Raw genomic sequence first — 21,663 nt, forward strand, 5'->3', positions numbered from 1 at the left:
TAAGTGGCTAACCTGCTGCACCACAAAGCCTGTTTCCATATCATCTTCTTTTTTGACCTATATTACATCCTTTGCTAGAGTAAGCAACTTACGAGCAGAAGCGATGGATTACTTATCATAGTAAATCCTGCCATTCCTTCACCTTGCAGTTCAAAAACTTGCAATGAAAGACAACTTCAAATCAAATGAGATCATCATCTATTTATCAAACTTTAAAAACTTTATTTTTAAAATCAACCCCATATTTGCATGAATGGAAGTAATTTGCACTGATCTTTCATTCAGTAGGCTTAGAACTTAGAGTAAAACTGTTTAGAATTTTTCTCCAAATTTTTTTTTAGAGAAGCCATTAAAAACTCACAGTTCTTCCTAGACACTGGATATAATCTATCGAGATATACTTATGAAACTTCCTAATACAGAAGTGCAAATATATTGTCTGATACATAAAACATACAGCCATCCTGTAGTGACACCTTTCAGCTTAAGGCCAATAAACGTTATCTTTAAATGGTTTAGAAAGATTTTAAAATGTAAAATGAAAATTAAAAACAAAAGTATTTCACCAATTCAGAATATGCTTTGAAAGAAATTAAGAGGCTTGTTCTGCTCGAATCCACTTACAAGCTCCTTTTTTTTCATGCACTCCATCAGTGTTTGAAATAAATGAACTGCTTCACTCTGACCAAAGTTGAATGTTTTTTTGATGGTTGAAATAATATCAGGCTCTGCAGCATCAGGAAGATTTCTGGAATAAGAAGAAACAACTCAATTTACTAATTTCATCTTCTATTATTTTGTAGGATCTACAAGAAGTATAAGTGGATCCATGTAAGACCTCTGGAAATACTCATACTGTATTAATATTAAATACTTAAACTTGTATAGAATTATTTTCTCCTTCATGAGACTCCCACTATAAGTCTCAGGAGAAAAAAACAGAGTGGACAGTTTTTTTCTTTGAATTACTTCATGAGTCTTTTTACATAGTGTATGTTACTAGAATTCACATTTTTATAAATATTATATAAAGATAATTTTAAGATATTATGATATATAAAGCAATGTTTTACCAAATGTCTTAAACATAACCACATTCATATTTGTCTTTCTGCAAACAGGCAATACACTTACATGGCTCACAATACAGAAAATAACAAAATACATAAATACTTAATGAAAGTCTTCGTCCCACAATCTTTCATCTTCCCAGTTCCATTTCAACTGTTTTCAGGAATCACTACTAGCTTGTATAATTTTTTAAAATTTATTTTATTTATTTGAAAGGCAGAGTTAGAAAGTGAGCTTCCATCTACTGGTTTACTCCCTAGATGGCCACAACAGCCAGTGCAGGGCCAGGACGAAGCCAGGAGCTTCATCATGGATGCAGGCATCCAGAGATTTGGGCCATCTTCTGGTGCTTTCCCAGTTATATTAGCAGGGAAGTAGATTGGATATGGAGCAGCCAGGACTCAAATCAGTGCCCATACAGGATGCCAGCATTGCAGGTGGCAACTTAACCCACTGTATAACACTGGCTCCAGTTTATGTAACTTTCCAAGATCTTTTTCTATTTATACAATATTTTCTCTACATAAAAAGTGATACAATATACATGCCCTTCTATGTCTTTTTCCCATGTGCATATTTTGGTGATTTTCCCAAATGTAGTATACAGGTATCTTTACTCTGCTATAAACTATGCCATTGTGTACATAAATCATGATTTATTTATTTAGTCCACTTCTGTTTACAAACAACCCTGCAACAAGTAACTATACACGTTATCTCAAAGGTGCAGGTCTCTAGACTTCTAGGTCTAAAGACAAACCACCTGATGGATCTTATGAAACACAGTCTACCAAAAAGATGGCTACACTATATTTTAATTCATTTCAATAATATATGAGACAGACTGGTTCCTCAAGCTTTAATCAAGTATCATACTAAAAGTGTAATGTTCATGTTCATAAACAATGAAAGGAATCCAATATTCTAAAAACCACAGCCTCTTTAATAAAGTTAATAAAAATTTGTTATACTCATTCACTTACCCTCCTTCTTCTGTTTGCTTATGAATGTATGCTAGCAGATCTGCAGCTCTGCCTGTTCCTTCACATACAACTACTGGAACAGGGGGACTCTCTTGAAGGTATTCTAGAACTGTGAGGATAACATTAGGCCCACCTTCAAATACAAGTGCCACTACAGGGACACCTTGGCCAATTCCTTTCAAAAAAACACACACACACACACACATAAAAGTTCAATTAAAAAATAAAAATCAGACACAATTCAGGAACTTAATCTTATTTCTTAGTAAATAAGAAAATTTAAACTGAAATGCAAAGCAGAATTTCTTACGAGACTGGACAGACTTCATTTTAAGCACTCAACATAATACCAATCTCATGTAAATAAATTAAGCATTGAACAAATTACTGTCACTAATCAAGTCTATTCTAAATGACAAAATTAGAAAATCCAACATATAACTTAGTACACAAAGAATTTATGTATTCATTGCTAAATAAATATTATTATTTATTCTACTAATTGAAATCTTTCTTTAAAAATATTTATTTATTTATTTATATGAAAGGTCAGGGTGAAGGCAGAGAGAAAGAGAGAGATCTAAAGGGCTCCACCAAGCTGAGTACAGGAATCCAGGATTCCATGCAGATCTCCCACATGGGTGGCAAGAATCCAAGTATCTAGGTCATCATCTGCTGCCTCCCAGACACATAAGCAGGAAGCAGGATCCAAAGTGGAAGTGGAATTGATCCCAAGACCTCCAATCCTGGGAGGCAGGCATCCCAACCAGCAACTTAACCTACTGTGCCAACACATGCCTATTAATTGAGCTCTTGACAATAAATATGTAACACTAATATGTATCATAGTTTTATTTTTTAATATTGCATTAGTTGCACTTCTAATACATTTACTTTTGTTTGTTAAATCTTTATTTCCGACTACAAATGAGTGAGACATTATTACATAAATTGTAGTCAAAATTACCTAAAAGGAACAAATGAAGAAAATAATAAGATTTCTACCTGAGTAATGGAAAAAGTGCAGTGGAGAATAGCAATTTTTGTTTTTACGATAACCTGAAGTGCAATGAAAAATCTGCAAAATGTTAACTGTAGGATTTTAAAATGTCCTTAATTTTTAGCAAATGCACTGACTCCACCACAATCTATTTCATTTTGTCACTGTGTTTACCTTCTTGGTGTCTTAAGGTTACAAAATTTCTTCTATTCAAAACAAAATCGAGATGTTGAACCAGAAAGTTCAGCCATGGTTGGAAAGAAAAATCAGTCTTAAAATACTAACTTTTTTTTTTTTTTTTTTTTTTGACAGGTAGAGAGTTAGAGACAGTGAGAAAGACAGACAGAAAGGTCTTCCATCCACTAGTTCACTCCCCCAATGGCTACCAATGACCAGAGCTGTACCTATTCGAAGCTAGGAGCTTTTTCTGGGTCTCCCACATGGGTGCAGGGGCCCAAGCACTGGGGCCATCTTCTACTGCTTTCCCAGACCATAACAGAGAGCTGGATCAGAATAGGAGCAGCCAGAACACAAGCCGAAAGGGCGCCCATATGGGATGCCAACATCCCAGGCAGAGACTTAGCTTACTCAGTATGCCACAGCACCAGTCCCAGAATACCAACTTTTAAAACACATCTGCCAAAGAGCAAAATCTGTTCATTTTATAAAAAAGAAAGAAAGAGAGAGGGAAGGAGAGGGGAGAAAGAAGGAAAGACTAAAGAAAACCTCAAGCAAGCTGATTCCTATTTTATAATAAAGTGATTCTTTCCCCCTTTATTTTCAACCTTGAATTTCAAAGTCATGTACTGGAATACATCATATATTGTAAACATCTGTGAATTCCTTGGACTACAATAGCAACAGAATCTATCTTCTTGGTTTGTTCTTCATACCTGAGTACCCTATTTGACCTGGGACTTCTTTTCCTAGGTCTTAGTATTTTGTCTTAGATCAGCCATTTTTGGTTGTTTCATATATTATCTTGCTGTGTAAGGAAAAAAGTACTTTAAAGAACGTTCTTCCTTTCTAGAGATGCCAAGTAATCAATGTCTATCAATACAGCCCAGAATGAATTGAACAATAATAAATTTGTGGATGCCCTTACTAGCATGGATTCTTTGCTGATTAATAGTTTTTTCAAGTTCTCTTCTCAGTTTCACTTCTGCCCCATACTTTCCAACAGTGCCATCATCCACCAATATAAAATGGGAATGGAGATTATTCAGAACATTCAGTTTGCTCAGGGGGTTCAGTAAGGTTTGATAAGGAGCAACGACCTAAATAACAGCAAACATTAAGAGTTAGTGGGTAGGATTAAATACAACACAGATTAATATAAAATAAATTTTGAAATAATGATGAATTAAAATTCTGTTTTATATATAGAAACAGAAAAGAACAAAGAATGTATCAAGAAGCATAAGTTTTTGAGTAGTTGAAGATTAAACAATGAATTGAACCACAACTGTATCTTGATCCTGAAACATAATACTGTATTTAATAACCACACACAGGCTGGCGCCGCGGCTCACTAGGCTAATCCTCCACCTAGTGGCGCCAGCACACCGGGTTCTAGTCCCAGTCGGGGCGCCGGATTCTGTCCCGGTTGCCCCTCTTCCAGGCCAGCCCTCTGCTGTGGCCAGGGAGTGCAGTGGAGGATGGCCCAGGTGCTTGGGCCCTGCACCCCATGGGAGACCAGGAAAAGCCACCTGGCTCCTGGCTCCTGCCATCAGGTCAGCGCGGTGCGCCAGCCGCAGCGCACCGGCCGCGGCGGCCATTGGAGGGTGAACCAACGGCAAAGGAAGACTTTTCTCTCTGTCTCTCTCTCTCACTGTCCACTCTGCCTGTCAAAAAAAAAAAAAAAAAAAAAAAAAACACACACACACACACACACAAAGGAAGAAAACAATATAAATAAATAAATAAAGTAGAAACTCTTATTAGTTTATTATTAAAAGAGAAAAACTGTAACATATAAAGGACTTTAAGAAAAACCAATAAATTACATCATCTCCTTTTTTTTTTTTTTTTTTTTTCCGACAGGCAGAGTGGACAGTGAGAGAGACAGACAGAGAGAAAGGTCTTCCTTTGCTGTTGGTTCACCCTCTAATGGCTGCTGTGGCCGGCGCACGGCACTGATCCAAAGGCAGGAGCCAGGTGCTTCTCCTGGTCTCCCATGCGGGTGCAGGGCCCAAGGACTTGGGCCATCCTCCACTGCACTCCCGGGCCACAGCAGAGAGCTGGCCTGGAAGAGGGGCAAGAGGGACAGAATCCAGTGCCCCGACCGGGACTAGAACCCGGTGTGCCGGCGCCGCAAGGTGGAGGATTAGCCTATTGAGCCGCGGCACCGGCCATCTCCTTTTCTTAACACTAAACAGAATCCTTAAGATTATATTTGAAATTTAATAACTTGAAGGTGATTATTGAGTAATTCCTTTTTAATAGTCAATAGTGTCTTTTATTTTTAAAGACTTATTTATTTATTTGAAAGTCAGAGTTACAGCAAGAGGGCCAGAGAGAGAGAGAGAGATATCTTCTATCCACTGGGTCATTCCCCAAGCTGCAATGACCAGTGATGGGCCAGGCCGAAGCCAGGAGCCAGTAGCTTCATCCAGGTCTCCCACACAGGTGCATCTTCCGCTGCTTTCCCAGGTGCATCAACAGAGAGCTAGATCAGAAGTGAAGCAGCCAGGACTCCAACAGATGTCCATAAAGAATGCCAGTGCTGCAGACAGCGGCTTAGTACCCTATGCCACAGTGGCAGCCCTGTCAGTAGTCTCTTGACAAATATCCATAAACCACTTAACATGACTTTAATAACCCATTCAAATTACTTGCATTTGATTCCTACTTTATGACACCAAGATTAATTCTTATTATTTTTCTTAAAAGCTTTATTTTATTCATTTTGAAAGGCAGATTTACAGACACATAGAGGGAGAACAGAGAGAGAGGTATTCTATCTACTGATCCACTCCCCAAAAGGCCGAAATGGCCAGGGCTGGGAAAGGCTGAAGCCGAGAGTCCAGAGCTTCTGGGTCTCCTACATAGGTGCAGGGGACCAAGCACCTGACCATACTCCACTGCTTTCCCAGACACAACAGCAGGGAAGAGGAGCAGCCAGGACTCAAATTGGTGCCCATATAAGATGCCTGGGATCCAGGCATCTTTCTGGGATCCACCACACCACCAGTCCCATTAAATTAATTCTTAATGTCATGAAGTTATTAAAAATTTAATTACAAAGACTGGAATGATATAGAAAATGTGAAATAATGTTATACTTAAAAAAGGGAACCAAAATGTACCAATACCTTAACAGCAATCATTTAACATTTATGAATATGTTTTCTAAAGGAGAAGAAACCACTGAAAAATATTTTTAAACTTAATTTGAAAAGTATGGTATTATCATGATTTTTTTTTTTTTTTTTTTGACAGGCAGAGTGGACAGTGAGAAAGAGAGAGACAGAGAGAAAGGTCTTCCTTTGCCGTTGGTTCACCCTCCAATGGCTGCCGCGGCTGGCAAGCTGCGGCCAGCGCACCATGCTGATCCGATGGCAGGAGCCAGGTACTTATCCTGGTCTCCCATGGGGTGCAGGGCCCAAGCACTTGGGCCATCCTCCACTGCACTCCCTGGCCACAGCAGAGAGCTGGCCTGGAAGAGGGGTAACCGGGACAGAATCTAGCGCCCCGACCGGGACTAGAACCCAGTGTACCAGCGCCGCAAGGCGGAGGATTAGCCTAGTGAGCTGTGGTGCCGGCCTATCATGAATATTTTAAGTTTACTTGCACTGTTCTTGTTATAATTTTGTTTATATATAAACAAAATATATAATTCAAAGATACGAAACTTTCAAAATCACTCTTACATCTCTCCCAACAAGATCATTTCTGTTTTCAATCACTCCCCATGGAGCTATTCCAATAGTGCAAATCTTTCGAGATGATCTGGAAGCATGTTCTTTAAGTGCATCACCAACATGTTTTGCCACACCTGTTCAGATAAAAATTTTATTCATTTACTTAAAGTCTTTATAGGGTTCAGAACAATTACATACTTAATATGTAAGAAGTACAAATTGTGATATATTTCTTATAAGGCACAAGTCCAAAGCCGAATTTACAAATATATGTGGACCAAAAAATAAAAATGAAACAAACCCCACAATATCAGATCAAAACAGCCTAAAATATATGTAAAACTAACTTTTATCATGCTGTTAAACTTAGTCCTTTTCTTCTCTTTTCTTTTTTAATATATTGGGGTCAGCATTGTGGAATACAGAGTAAAGTCACCGTCTTCAGTGCCACGATCCCATATGGACACCATCTTGAGTCCCATGTACTCCACTTCTGATCCAGTTCTCAGCTATGTCCTGGGAAAGCAGCGGAAGATGGCCCAAGTCCTTGGGCCTCCACATCCACGTGGGAGACCCGGAAGAAGCTCCTGGCTCCTGACTTTGGATCGGCCGCAGCTCCAGCCATGTGGCCATCTGGGAAGTGAACCAGCAGATGGAGGACCACTCTCTCTCTCTCTCTGCCTCTCTGTAACTCTGCCTTTCAAATTCAAAGATTTATTTATTTATTTACTAGAAAGGCAGAGTTACAGAGAGGCAGGGGCTGGGGGGTCCTCTACCTGCTGGGTCATTCCCCAAATGGCCGCAACAGCTGAAACTGGGCAGATAACAACCAGGAGCCAGGAGCTTCTTCCGGGTGTCCCATGGAGGTACCCCACGTGGATGGCCAAGGATTTGGGCCATCTTCCACTGCTTTCCCAGGCCACACCAGAGAGCTGGATAGGAAGCGAAGCAGCCGGGACTCCAATCAACACCCACTTGGAATGCCAGCACTACAATGCAGGTCCCAAAGCTTAGTCCTTTCTAACAGTAGTTTTTTGTTACTGCTCTATGCATCTTTTACTTATTTATTTATTTTGACAGGCAGAGTTAGACAGTGAGAGAAAGAGAGAGAAAGGTCTTCCTTTCGTTGATTCATCCCCCAAAAATGGAAACTACGGCTGGTACGCTGCACCAATCCAAAGCCAGGAGCCAGGTACTTCCCTCCTGGTCTCCCATGCGGGTGCAGGGCCCAAGTCCTTGGGCCATCATCCATTGCCCTCCCGGGCCACAGCAGAGAGCTGGACTGGAAGAGGAGCAACCGGGACAGAATCCGGCACCCCAGTCAGGACTAGAACCTGGAGTACCGGCGCCGCAGGCGGAGGATTAGCCTAGTGAGCCGCGGCGCAGGCCTCTATGCATCTTTTAGAACTATAGCTTAATGGCATATAACCAATAAACACACACACACACACACACACATAAAACAAACAACTATAAAAGTTCCATGGTAAAATTAAAAAAGAGGGAAGAAAAAGACAATTCCAAAGAACATATCCCCCTTATCTGTGAGGGATACATTCTCAAAAGCCCCAGTAGATGCCTGAAAACCTTAAATTCAAATACTGCAATACTGAGATAGTTCATCTGACAGATCTGATAATTAAAATGGGTACGTGACTAATGGATGAGTAGTGTGTACAGCATGGATATGCCTCTCTGTAACCTGGCCTTTCAAATAAATCAATCTTTTAAAAAAAAAATCTTTACCAGCGCCGTGGCTCAATAGGCTAATCCTCCACCTACGGTGCCAGCACACTGGGTTCTAGACCCGGTCGGGGCACCAGATTCTGTCCCGGTTGCCCCTTTTCCAAGCCAGCTCTCTGCTGTGGCCCAGGAAGGCAGTGGAGGATGGCCCAAGTCCTTGGGCCCTGCACCCGCATGGGAGACCAGGAGAAGCACCTGGCTCCTGGCTTCGGATCAACGTGGTACGCAGGCCGCGGCGGCCATTAGGGGGTGAACCAACGGTAAAGGAAGACCTTTCTCTCTGTCTGTCTACTCTGCCTGTCAAAAAAAAAAAAAAAAAAATCTTTAGAGGGCAGGCATTTTTCAAAAGTTAATAAAAACAAACCCCTGTAGTGACATGGTAAATTCTCAGAACGTTAATTTCTTTGGATATGAATTAAATGGCTAGTATCACTCCATACCAAAGTGTATTGAATCTGATAGACATTATGTTGAGAAATAAAGCTTGTTTGTTTTTTAGATTTTGTTTATTTATTTGAGAGACAGAGATACAGAGAGAAAGAGGGAGAGACAAAGAGAAAAGTCTTCCATCAGCTGGTTCCCTCCCTAAATGACCACTACAGCCAGAGCTGGGTCAATCCAAAGCCAGGAGCCAGGAGTTTCTTCTGGGTGTCCCATGTGGATACAGGGACCCAAGGACTTGGGCCATCTTCTACTGTTTTCCCAGGCCATAAGCAGAGAGCTTGAGCAGAAGAGGAGCAGCTGGAACACAACATGGTGCCTATAAGAGACACTGGTGCCACAGGCAGAGGATTAGCCTACTATGCCATAGCGCCAGCCCCAAGCTTGTATTTTTAATTTTTATCTTTTAATCCCACTTTCGTACAAGATTTTGAAACCCTCTCATGTAAGTTCCATGAAGGTAAATATCTTGTTTGTTTTATGTAATGATATAACCTTAGTACCTCAATGAATGTGTGACATACATGAGGTTAAAAAACAGTTTTTGATAATCAAATGTTTACAAGCTGATTTAAGCAAGTAACTATGATTTGCTTTAAACATTAGAATTAATCTGCCCTCTTGATACTCAACCTACATACGTAATAGGGAACAACTGGCATGAAAGGTGACAGCACATTAAAAATTTTTGAACATTACTTTTTACCACTGTTGAGGCAATGGATTAGAATTCTTCTATCAATTTGCCTACAGTCAGAATATAAGAATTAATATGTTACAGTAAGGTCAACAAACATTTCTTTTAATGGCCCAAGAACTAAAAATTTCAGGCTTTGAAAAGTATTTGCCAGTCTCTCTCATGACTATTCATTTCTGCTGCTATAGTACAAAAGTAACCGCAAACAAACAAACGAGTGTGGCTGTTTCCCATTTAATTTTTATTCACAAAAACAGTGATGAAACGGTATTTGATGCATGGAATTTAGCAAGCCATTCCCTGAAGTATACTATATTCTTAAAGCCCAAATGACAACCAGATTTACAGTTATCATTTTTACCAAGCAACTATAGATTATTTAAAAGGAGACCCAAATATACTTGTATCTGTAATGACTACTATTTTAAACATCTAATTGTTACTATAAAAAATTTATAGACACACTAAACAAAATTGATTTATTCATCACACTTACCTGTGTTGACTCCTCCAGTTAAAATCCAGGCTCCCGTTGTAACTGCAGCTTTAATAAGGCCTTTTCCAAGCAACTGCTTGATTCGAGGATGTAGCTCAAATTTCTGCATGCCTCCATGTACAGAGATAACCAGTTTTGGTAATTCCATTTGCCATTCTTTAAGCAGAAGTTGTAGAATGATTTCAGGTTTTGTGTCGTATGATAGCCTCACATACTAAAGAATATTTTGAAAGGACAAAATAACTGACCATGCTCAAAGGTTTCAAAATGTAACATTATATGATTTAAGAAAAATTTTGAGTCAGACAATACAAAAATAATTTTCACAGACTATTTTCAACGTTATTTACATTCCTAAGAATAAGCAATAGCAAATGATTTTAAAGTTGGAAAACTCATTCTTTGAGCACTACGGTAGTAATGGTACTCCCATTTTTTAGCATTAAGATGTGTGTTACTATGCCTATTTATATTCAATTACCATTAACTAAATTTATAAACTTATCCACAATATTCACTGCCTTATTTAACTATGAATATACAATAAGAAGCATGAAGACTGGCTAAAATGATGGGAAAAGGAAAGAGAGAGAAGAATTGTGAAAAAAAGGAGACATCTAATACTTGCAACAAAGAGAAGCAAATATTAAATTGTTTCAAGTTTGTCCATTTATAAAACTGTGACTATGCAGTAAAATCAAAGATATTCTTAGGGGCCGGCATCATGGTACACTGGGTAAAGTCATCACTTGTGAAATCGGCAACTACTATGAGCAACAGTTGAAGTCCTGGATGTACCACTTCTGATGGAGCTCCCTGCTAAAGCAGTAGAAAATGGCTCAAGTTCTTGGGTCCCTGCAACTCACTGGGGAGACTCAGATGGAGTTCTAGGCACTTAGCTTCGGCCTGATCCAGCCTCAGCTGTTGTGGCTATTTGAGAAGTAAGCCACCGAATGGAAGATCTGTCTCATTCTTTCTCAAATAAATAAATCTTTAAAAAACAAACAAAAAAGAAGTCAGTTGAGATTCTGACATCACACACTGTAGTGCCTGGATTCAGGAACTGGCTCTGCTCCCAGTTCCAACTTCCTGTTACACATATGGGATGATAGCACGTGATGGCTCAAGTAGCTCAATTCCTACCACCCAATTAGGAGACCTGGACTGAATTCCTGGCTCCTGGCTTCAGCTTGGCCAAGCACTAGCCACTGTAGGTATTTGGGGAATAGACCAGCCAATGGGGTGTCCTCTCTGCCTACCTATCTCTCTCACTCAATAAATAAATATTTTTTAAAATAGAAAGAATTAAAATTCATGCCAACAAAAGCACAAAATTCACAAGGGACATAATTTCAGTTAAAAATATTCTAGTAATCTTGCATTACCCAGGAAGTGCCAAAAGTATTACTTAGAACAAATACTAATAAGGTAAAACATGCATTTTTTTACCTTATAAAACTACTCTAAAAATTAAAGAATATTTTTAAAAATGATTTTAAAAATTATTTAAAAAAATGGAAATCATAAAAAATTCCAAAAGAATACAAGAAAACAGAAAAAAGAAAAGCAGTGAGACAGATCATAAGACAATGATGTTTAAACTGAAAAATATAGATTAACTGTTAAAAATAATAATAATAAACTGTTAAAAAATACCTCTTAATATAAGGTTAAAAGTGAAAAGAAATAAAGATTTAGCTATGTAGATTTTGGGGAAAAAAGCAGCCTTAAGAAAAATGACAAGAAATACAAGACATAATGACAGAAGGTTCAATCCACCAAAATGATACAATAATGCTATAGTTCTATGCACTTTTAGAGATAATTTTATGCAAAGTAATGGCTGAGGTTACAGTCCCATTACTATACACATTGTTAAATAATATTTATTATTTAGACAATATAGATGAAATAAAATAAACTGAATATGTGACATACCTTAGCTCTGTAGGAATGAGAACCCCCTTGAAAATTTATGACTCCATAAGCATCCGTTGGGCTCTGTTCTGTATGCTTTTCCACAGACCATTCTTCTGTTGCCTGATTAAAATGGTCAACCAATTTCACATCTGAGTATTTCATGGCAAGACTTGCAGTAAAACAAGCATGTTGCTTGACCAGGCGACCACAAAAACATCTAGAGGAAAAAGGTAAAAATTATAAAATGACCTTTTAAAATATTAGTCATTGAAAAGCTGAATTAAAATGAATAAACCAACAAAGAATATGAAAGTAGTTTGACTTTTTGATTTCAGGATGTCAATAGCTTCACCTCAGCACTGAAGAGGTATAAATTCATCAGAATATGAAGACATGATCACCTAAAATTAATATGAGGCATACAAAATGTGGTACAGTTATTTACCAAGAATAGTACTCAGCAACAGAAAGAAATGAATCACTAACAGATAAAATAATATGGATAAGTCTCAAAACCATCATGCTGATGGGCCAGCACTGTGGTGCAGCAGACACTTGTGGTGCTAGCATCCCACATCAGAGTGCCAGTTTGAATACCAGTTACTCTATTTCAGATAAGCTCCCTGCTAATGTGCCTGGGAAGGGGAGAACAGGATGGCATTACTGGCTCCTGGCTTCTACCTAGCGCAGACCTTGCTGTTGCAGCCATTAGGGGAGTGAACTACTGAATGGAAATCTTTCTTTCTCTCTGAAACTTTGCCTTTCAAATTAAAACAAAACCAATCACCCTGAGTGAAAAAAGATGGATGTCAAAGAGTACATCTGATACCACATATCTAAATGCAGAAAAAGCAATCTAATCCATATTGTGACCAAAGGGTGATCAATCACTGGTTGCCTAAAGCCAGGGGCAAAAAGAGATACAGCAGGGTTAAGCCACTGCCTGAAACACAGGCATCCCATATCAAGAACTGTTCCAGTCCCAGCTGCTCTGCTTCCAATCCAGCTCTCTGCTACTAATGTACCTAGGAAGACGGCAGTAGAGAACCCAAGTATTGCCCACCCACAGGCGAGACCCAGATGGAGTTCTTGGCTCTTGCCTTCAGTTTGGCCCAGACCTGGCTATTGTGGCCATTCAGGAAATGAACTAGTTAATGCTAGAGTTCATCTCTTTTTTTCTCTCTCTCTCTCTCTCTTCCTTCCCCCTGCCTTATCTTTCTGCCACTCAAATAAATAAATAAACCTTCTGTTTAAAAAAACAAAAAAGATGAGGCCAGCTCTGTGTCACAGCGGGTTAATGCCCTGGCCTGAAGCGCTGGCATCCCATGTAGGTGCCAGTTCTAGTCCCGGTTGCTCCTCTTCCGATCTAGCTCTCTGCTATGGCCTGGGATAGCAGTAGAAGATGGTCCAAGTCCTTGGGCCCTTGCACCCATAGGGGAGACCCGGAAGAAGCTCCTGGCTCCTGGCTTCAGATCGGTGCAACTCCAGCCGTTGCGGCTGTCTGGGAAGTGAACCAGCAGATGGAAGACATTACCTCTTTCTCTGTCTCTACCTCTCTGTAACTCAAATAAAGAAAATAAATTTTTAAAAATAATAATAATAGTAAAGAGCATTGAAAATGCCAAAATGAGGCAAACACTAGGTTCCTTGGGGGCCATGCTCCAAAGCTCTGTCCATTTTCTAACTGTGATGATGAACAGTGACATTGTTAATTTGACTATTACTGATGATCACAGAGCAGGCAAGTCAACAAATGTGGAATAATCAGTCCCAGAATTGTTGTTCAACTGAAAGATCTAGAAAAAGGCAGAATAATCTGCTCTCATCCCATCAGTTTGATATCACTGTATCTACAACCTCAACGGGCATCATGGACCACAACGGAGCAAGACAAAAACACACAGGAGGGGGAAATCTTAGAATTCATTATCTAGATTTAATACATACAAATTAAAAAAAAAAAAAGACAACAAGAAAATCATACTAGGACACTGTTGAAAGTTGGCAGGAATGAAACAAATGTTAAAAACAGCAGTCAGGGCCAGTGCTGCAGCTCACTGGCTAATCCTCCGCCTGCGGCGCCGGCACCCCGGGTTCTAGTCCCAGTCGGGGCGCCGGATTCTGTCCAGGTTGCTCCTTTTCCAGTCCAGCTCTCTGCTGTGGCCTGGGAAGGCAGTGGAGGATGGCCCAAGTGCTTGGGCCCCTGTACCCACATGGGAGACCAAGAGGAAACACCTGGCTCCTGGCTTCAGATGGGCACGGCGCGCCAGCCGTAGCGGCCATTTGGGGGGTGAACCAATGGAAAAGGAAGACCTTTCTCTCTGTCTCTCTCTCTCACTGTCTATAACTCTCTCTCTCTGTCGAACTCTGCCTGGCAAAAAAAAAAAGCAGCAGTCAGTGGCCAGCGCTGTGGCGCAGCAGGTTAACGCCCTGGCCTGAAGCACTGGCATCCCATATGGGCACTGGTTTAAGACCGACTGCTCCACTTCTGGCCCAGCTCTCTGCCATGGCCTGGGATGGCAGCAGAAGATGGCCCAAGTGGTTGGGCCCCTGCACCCACGTGGGAGATCCGGAAGAAGCTCCTGGCTTCGGATCGGCAAAGCTCTGGCCGTTGCGGCCAATTGGGGAATGAACCAACGGATAAAAGACCTCTCTCTCTGCCTTTCCTCTCGCTGTGCAACTCTTTTCAAATAAATAAATAAATCTTTTTTTTAAAAAAAAAAAGCAGAAGTCAAAATAGCAATGTTATATTACGTACAGAAGAACAAAGGGAAAAATGAGAGAAGGCATTGTTTAAAAACCATGCAGGGGCTGGCACTGTGGCATAGTGAGTGGGTAAAACTACCTCCTGCAATGCCAGCATCCTATATGGAGTGCCAATTCAAGTCCCGGTTGCCCAACTTGTGATCCAGCTCTCTGTGCTATGGCCTGGGAAAGCAGCAGAATATGGCCCAAGTAAACCAGAGGGCTGTCTTCAATAATATAATTTTTTTTGACAGGCAGAGTTAGACAGTGAGAGAGAGAGAGAGAGAAAGGTCTTCCTTTTTCCTTTGGTTCACTCCCCAAGTGGCCGCTACAGCTGGCACGCTGCGCCGATCCGAAGCCAGGAGCCAGGTGCTTCTCCCTGGTGTTCCATGTGGGTGCAGGGGCCCAGGCACCTGGGCCATCCTCCACTGCCTTCCCGGGCCACAGCAGAGAGCTGGACTGGAAAAGGAGCAACCAGGACAGAATCCGGCGCCCTGACCGGGACTAGAACCTTGGGTGCCGGCGCCACAGGGGGAGGATTAGCTTGGAGAGCAGCGGCACCAGCACAATAATATAAATTTAAGAAATAAAACACAATGAGGGACCAGCACTGTGGCATAGCAGGTAAAGCTGTCATCTGCAACACCAACATCCCTGATAGGTGCCAGTTCAAGTCCCAGCTGCTCCACTTCCAATCCTGCTCTCTGCTATGGCCTGGAAAGGAGTAAAAGATGGCCCATGTCCTCAGGCCCCTGCACCCACGTGGGAGACCCGGAAGAAGCTCCTGGTTCCTGGCTTTAGATCAGTGCAGCTCTGGCCATTGCATCCATTTGAGGAGTGAACCAGTGGATGGAAAACATCCCTTTCTCTCTGCCTCTGCCTCTCTCTTTCAAGTAAATAAATAAATCTTTAAACAAACACACACACACACATACACACACTGAAACAGAAGAGAAAAAACAAAGGAATAACAAAATCAGTGAAACAAAAAAACCTATCATCAAGAAGATCAATAAAATTGACAAAACTAAAGCCAGATTGATGAAACAGGAAAACTAAATAGGAAGTTGAATTAATCATTAATAAGCCTTTCCACAAAGAAAACTCAATGCCAGCTTTTCACCAAGATGGCGCCGAAGGCGAAGAAGGAAGCTCCTGCCCCTCCTAAAGTCGAAGCCAAAGCGAAGGCCTTGAAGGCCAAGAAGGCAGTGCTGAAAGGCGTCCACAGCCACAAGAAGAAGAAGATCCGCACGTCCCCCACCTTCCGGCGCCCCAAGACGCTACGCCTCCGAAGGCAGCCCAAATACCCTCGGAAGAGCGCCCCCAGGAGAAACAAGCTTGACCACTATGCCATCATCAAGTTCCCCCTGACCACGGAGTCGGCCATGAAGAAGATAGAAGACAACAACACACTGGTGTTCATTGTGGATGTCAAGGCCAACAAGCACCAGATCAAACAAGCTGTGAAGAAACTCTATGACATTGATGTGGCCAAAGTCAACACCCTGATCAGACCTGACGGAGAGAAGAAGGCGTATGTGCGGCTGGCTCCTGACTATGATGCTCTGGACGTTGCCAACAAAATTGGGATCATCTGAAAGGAGTCCAGCTGGCTAATTCTAAATATATGTTTTTTCACCATAAAAAAAAAAAAAAAAAAAAAAACTCAATGCCAGATGCCTTCACTAGTGAATTTTACCAAATATTTAAGAAGAAATAATAGCAATTCTACACTCTTCCAGAAAACAGAAGAGGGAACACTTCCTAACTCACTTCATGAGGTGAGACTCAGCTTGATTTTTTAAAAAAAGAAAAATAGTACCAGTATCCCTCATTAGAATAAACTCAAAAATACTCAACAAAATATTAGCAAACTGAATCCAGCAGTATATTAAAAAAAATTGACTTCAAGTGAAATTCATTCTAGAAAGTTATTCAATTCAATTTACTACATCAACAGATTAATGGAGAAAAATCATGCAATCGTATCAATCATTTCAGCAAAATGGGAAAGGAAAAAACGTCAACACAAATAACATACTACTTATTAAATCTTATTAATAAACTCCACACATGCGGAGTCTTATGATTCTAGCTAATCAACAAAACTGGGGGAATGTTGGGAGGTTAGAAACTCCTAAAACAGAATTAAACAAAATACATGAGGTTAACTATTTTCAGAGGAAACACAGGGCTACACTCATTGAAATGAAGGTAACACATGAAGCAAGTCTCCACAATTTAACTGGCTTTTGTTCCAATCTTCTTAAAATGCGAACTACCATACCAAAATAAATATATAAATATTTAAAAAAAATTTTTAAAACTAGCATGTTATTCATCAATGTAATATTCTTTTAACATTAAAATTAAAAGTGGGCCAATGCTGTGGCACAGAAGGTCAAGTTGACACCTATAATGAGTCTAATTTTTTTTCTTCTAATGAGTCTATTTTTTAAAATTTATGAACTTTAGTTATGTTAAATGTACCTGACAAGCTGCTGACAAATCTGACATCCTGGAAGGCATCTGTAAGACACAAAAAGGTAAAAAAATTATTTCAAAGAAATTTTTAAATTTTCGATTAAACTATATAAAATATATATAAAAGTAAGAAACAAAAATTATACAGTTAATTTTCCAGTAGAAATCCTAGGTCATGTATAATCTGGTTTATACAAGTGACTATTTTTTAAAGTTACAGTTTTCATAATTTAAATACAATCAGTAGTGATATAAAGTTCAGAAAACATAAAAAAGATGAACAGATTTAATGACAGAAAAATACAAACTCTTTATTCATGGCAAAAATCTGCCCCTGATAACATCTAGAGACAAGCTAACCAAAAAACCTTTGTAAAGGGTTATTTTCCCTAATAAAGAGCTTATTCAAACAATTTTTAAAGCTCTAATAATAAAACAAAATCCATATGAACACAGTTCACAGTAAAAACATACAAATGAAAATCCATTTTAGTAGGAAAGACTACTTTAAGACAACATGCTAGTGAGTAATATCTGCTGTTGGCAGTACATATTGGTATCATCTCTATGGAAGCATTATGGCAATATTCATCAAAATAAAAATGTAGACTCTTTCCTCCTTCTCACACACTAATTCCAGTTCAAAATGCAAGTATCTGTCATCTATGTGTAAAATGAAAACTGCAACATTTTTTTCTGACAGTAAAAAGAAGAACTTAAAATCTAAAATATCAGCATCCCATATGGGCATACTTTTGCGTCTTGGCTGCTCCAATTCTGATCCAGCTCCCTGCTCATGGTCTGAGAAAAGCAGCAGAAGATGGCCCAAGTGTCTGGGACCCTGCTACTCAGTTGGGAGACTTGGAAGAAGATCTAGGCTGGCTCAAAGCAAGCTGTTGTGGTTACCGGGGAGTGAACTAGTTGATTGAATATTTCTCTCTTTCTCTCTCTCTCTCCCACCCAATTCTGACTTTCAAATAAATAAATAAATCTTTAAAAAGAAAAAAAAGTGGCCGGCGCTGCGGCTCAACAGGCTAATCCTCCGCCTGTGGCACCGGCACACCAGATTCTAGTCCTGGTTGAGGTGTCAGATTCTGTCCCAGTTGCCCCTCTTCCAGGCCAGCTCTCTGCTGTGGCCCGGGAGTGCAGTGGAGGATGGCCCAGGTCCTTGGGCCCTGCACCCGCATGGGAGACCAGGAGAAGCACTTGGCTCCTGGCTTTGGATCAGTGCAGTGTGCCAGCCACACTGCGCCAGCCACAGCAGCCGTTGGGGGGGGGGGGGGGACCAACAGAAAAGAAAAACCTTTCTCTCTTTCTCACTGTCTAACTCTGCCTGTCAAAAAAAAAAAAAAAAGTAAAAGTTTCAGAGAAGATTATTTAACAGAGAACAAGGTTTGACAGGAGATGGGTACGATACTCAAAGCTTGCAAATGTCTTTGTGAGTTAATTTTTCCCAAGTGTTTGTGAAAAGATTTTTCTATAATAGAAAATAACTATAATTTTGATTTGCCTTATAAGGTTTTTTTTTTATTTGTAGGCATCAGGGGGTAAATTATCAAAAATACATCTTAAGAAAACACTTTCCACAGCAAACTTTTTCTTGAATTATAGTTGATATACTCTGTTTATAATTTTTTTCTATCACCAAAGCCATTTTATTATTTTTTAAAAGATTTATTTATTTATTTGAAAGTCACAGTTACACAGCAGAGACAAGAGGCAGAGAGAGAGAGAGCGGTCTTCCATCCGATGGTTCACTCCCCAATTGGCCACAATGGCTGGAGCTGCACCGATCCGAAGCCGGGAGCCAGGAGCTTCCTCCAGGTCTCTACACGGGTGCAGGGGCCCAAGGGCTTGAGCCATCTTCCACTGCTTTCCCAGGCCATAGCAGAGAGCTGGATGGGAAGTGGAACAGCTGGGTCTCCAACTGGAGCCCATATGGGATGCCAGCACTTCAGGCCAGGGCGTTAACCCACTGCCCCACAGCAGTGGCCCCACAAAATCCATTTTAAAGACAAAGATCCCCACCGTCTTTGATGCTAGGTTTTCCAGTAAATGATGACCTATATCCAAGCACATGCCCAATAAATACACAAATACATGAATATCTAAGTTCTCAGTATCAACCAATGAAAAAGTGTTAACTGCCTTGTCTTTGTAATACATTAGCATGATTTGAGGGAGCTGAGAGATGGGGGGATGAGGAACAGGAAGAAATTTTTGGCAATGGGGCACAGTGGGTTATGCTGCTGTCTAAAAGCCCCACACCCCATATGAGCACCAGTTTGAGTCCTGGCTGCTTTGCTTCCAATCCAGCTCCCTGCTAATGTGCCTGGAAATAAGCAGAAGATGGCCCAAGTACTTGAAACCCTGCCACCTATATGTGAATTCCTGGCTCCTTGGCTTTAGCCTGGCCTAGCCCCCCACCGCTGAAATTTGAGAAGTGAACAAGCAGATGAATGATCTCTCTCTATTTCTCCCTTTGTCTCTGTCTGTTTCTATGCCTTTCAAATAAAATAAACCTCAAAAAAAAAAAGTTCCAGGGGGCTAGCACTGTGGCAGGTTAACCTCTGCCTGCAGCGCCAGCATCCCATATGGGAGCTGATTCAAATCCATTAGCTTCCTGCTAATGGACTGGGAAAGCAGTGGAAAATGGCCCAAGTTTTTGGGCTTCTGCACCCACATGGGAAACCCAGAAGAAGCTTCTGGCCCCTGGCTTCAGGTAGGCTCAATGCCAGCCGTTGCCCCCATTTGGGGGGTGAACCAGCGAATGGAAGACCTCTCTCCTCTTTCTTTTCCTCTGTACCTCTGCCTCTCAAATAAATGAATCTTTAAAAAAAAAAAAAAAATTCTAGAATACTGATATATTGCTAATGCTGTCTCCTCCCAATCTAAAAATAATAATTAGCAGTAACTATGAAAATTAGCAGTTAATTAAAAATATATTAATGTATTCGTAACAAATAAAATACAAAAGTGATATAATTTATGTCTGTATTTGTTTTGTATATAAAAGTAATATCTATATTTCTAAAAGATCCCAGGAAACAGAGGTATGCTTACCTGTGAGGGTCCTTGGAACTTGGTATGATATATACACATTCCCTCTTGGTCAAAGTGCTTTCTATCCAGGATTTCTGGGACTAAAACAGAAAGTTTTAAAGAATGGTTTTTAAGTTAACTCGCTGATATAAGGAAACAATTTCATGACAAAATACATAAAGACAGCTCTTATACAATTTTTCTCAATTTTAAATATTTATTACATAATATACTCTTTTGGATAATACACTTAAATCGTTAGAATAACTTCATTTAAAATCCAATGAGATTCAGGTTATTTTATCAACATGCTGTTTAGATACTGTGGCTTCAAAGAGCCAGAAAAGACAGAATCCAAGTTTGAGATATCCATTGTGAATCAAAAACTTCAATAGAAGCTCGTGTGATCTCAAGACATGGATCATTTAAAAGACAACTAAAAGTGACTGTCAGATTTAATTTAAAAAAAGAGAGTTTGACTATATTCCACTTTTAAATGAATACTTAAGACCTAAGAGTATGGAATTGTTAATGGTACATGGACAGAAAAAGACATAAAGCAAATTCTAATCAAGAAAGACAGTATCAGAACAGCCGTTAAATATCAATAGGAACTGCAGGTTATTACAAGATTACATTAAATTGATTGGGTTGCTAGGCCTATCTTAAATATTATTAACCAAGGGCCGGCGCCGCGGCTCACTAGGCTAATCCTCCACCTAGCGGCGCCGGCACACCGGGTTCTAGTCCCGGTCCGGGCGCCGGATTCTGTCCCGGTTGCCCCTCTTCCAGGCCAGCTCTCTGCTGTGGCCCGGGAGTGCAGTGGAGGATGGCCCAGGTGCTTGGGCCCTGCACCCCATGGGAGACCAGGAAAAGCACCTGGCTCCTGGCTCCTGCCATCGGATCAGCGCGGTGCACCGGCCGCAGCGCGCCGGCCGCGGTGGCCATTGGAGGGTGAACCAACGGCAAAGGAAGACCTTTCTCTCTGTCTCTCTCTCTCACTGTCCACTCTGCCTGTCAAAAAAATAAAATAAAATAAAATAAAATAAAATAAAATAAAAATATTATTAACCAAATAAAATATTGTCAAATACGTAAAGACAAAAACAGGCAGGGAGAATTACATAAATTTAGAATCATAGTAGATTAACACACCTCTTAATTACTGAAAAGTCAAT

General features: G+C 40.3%; 2 protein-coding genes across 8 annotated transcripts in view; one reads left to right on the top strand and one right to left on the bottom strand.

Annotated features, from left to right (window-relative positions):
• TRPM7 (transient receptor potential cation channel subfamily M member 7) overlaps positions 1–21,663 on the bottom strand; it is a 113,921-nt gene that overhangs the window by 74,225 nt on the left and 18,033 nt on the right. For all 7 annotated transcript variants that reach the window (XM_070054172.1, XM_070054170.1, XM_017348018.3 and 4 more), the window contains exons 2-9: positions 20,507–20,586; positions 17,450–17,488; positions 12,233–12,431; positions 10,295–10,508; positions 6,927–7,051; positions 4,160–4,331; positions 2,055–2,229; positions 625–748 (exon numbers count right to left, since the gene is read on the bottom strand). In XM_070054172.1, coding sequence (XP_069910273.1) covers positions 625–748; positions 2,055–2,229; positions 4,160–4,331; positions 6,927–7,051; positions 10,295–10,508; positions 12,233–12,431; positions 17,450–17,488; positions 20,507–20,586 — 1,128 coding nt within the window. The remainder of the gene's footprint in view (positions 1–624; positions 749–2,054; positions 2,230–4,159; positions 4,332–6,926; positions 7,052–10,294; positions 10,509–12,232; positions 12,432–17,449; positions 17,489–20,506; positions 20,587–21,663) is intronic.
• Positions 16,057–16,624, top strand: LOC138844683 (large ribosomal subunit protein uL23). The gene has a single exon (XM_070054194.1). It carries the CDS (start codon positions 16,087–16,089, stop codon positions 16,555–16,557), a length of 471 nt encoding a protein of 156 aa, XP_069910295.1. The 5' UTR covers positions 16,057–16,086; the 3' UTR covers positions 16,558–16,624.

This window comes from Oryctolagus cuniculus, chromosome 12 (assembly GCF_964237555.1).
Source record: "Oryctolagus cuniculus chromosome 12, mOryCun1.1, whole genome shotgun sequence".
Classification (NCBI taxonomy): domain Eukaryota; kingdom Metazoa; phylum Chordata; class Mammalia; order Lagomorpha; family Leporidae; genus Oryctolagus; species Oryctolagus cuniculus.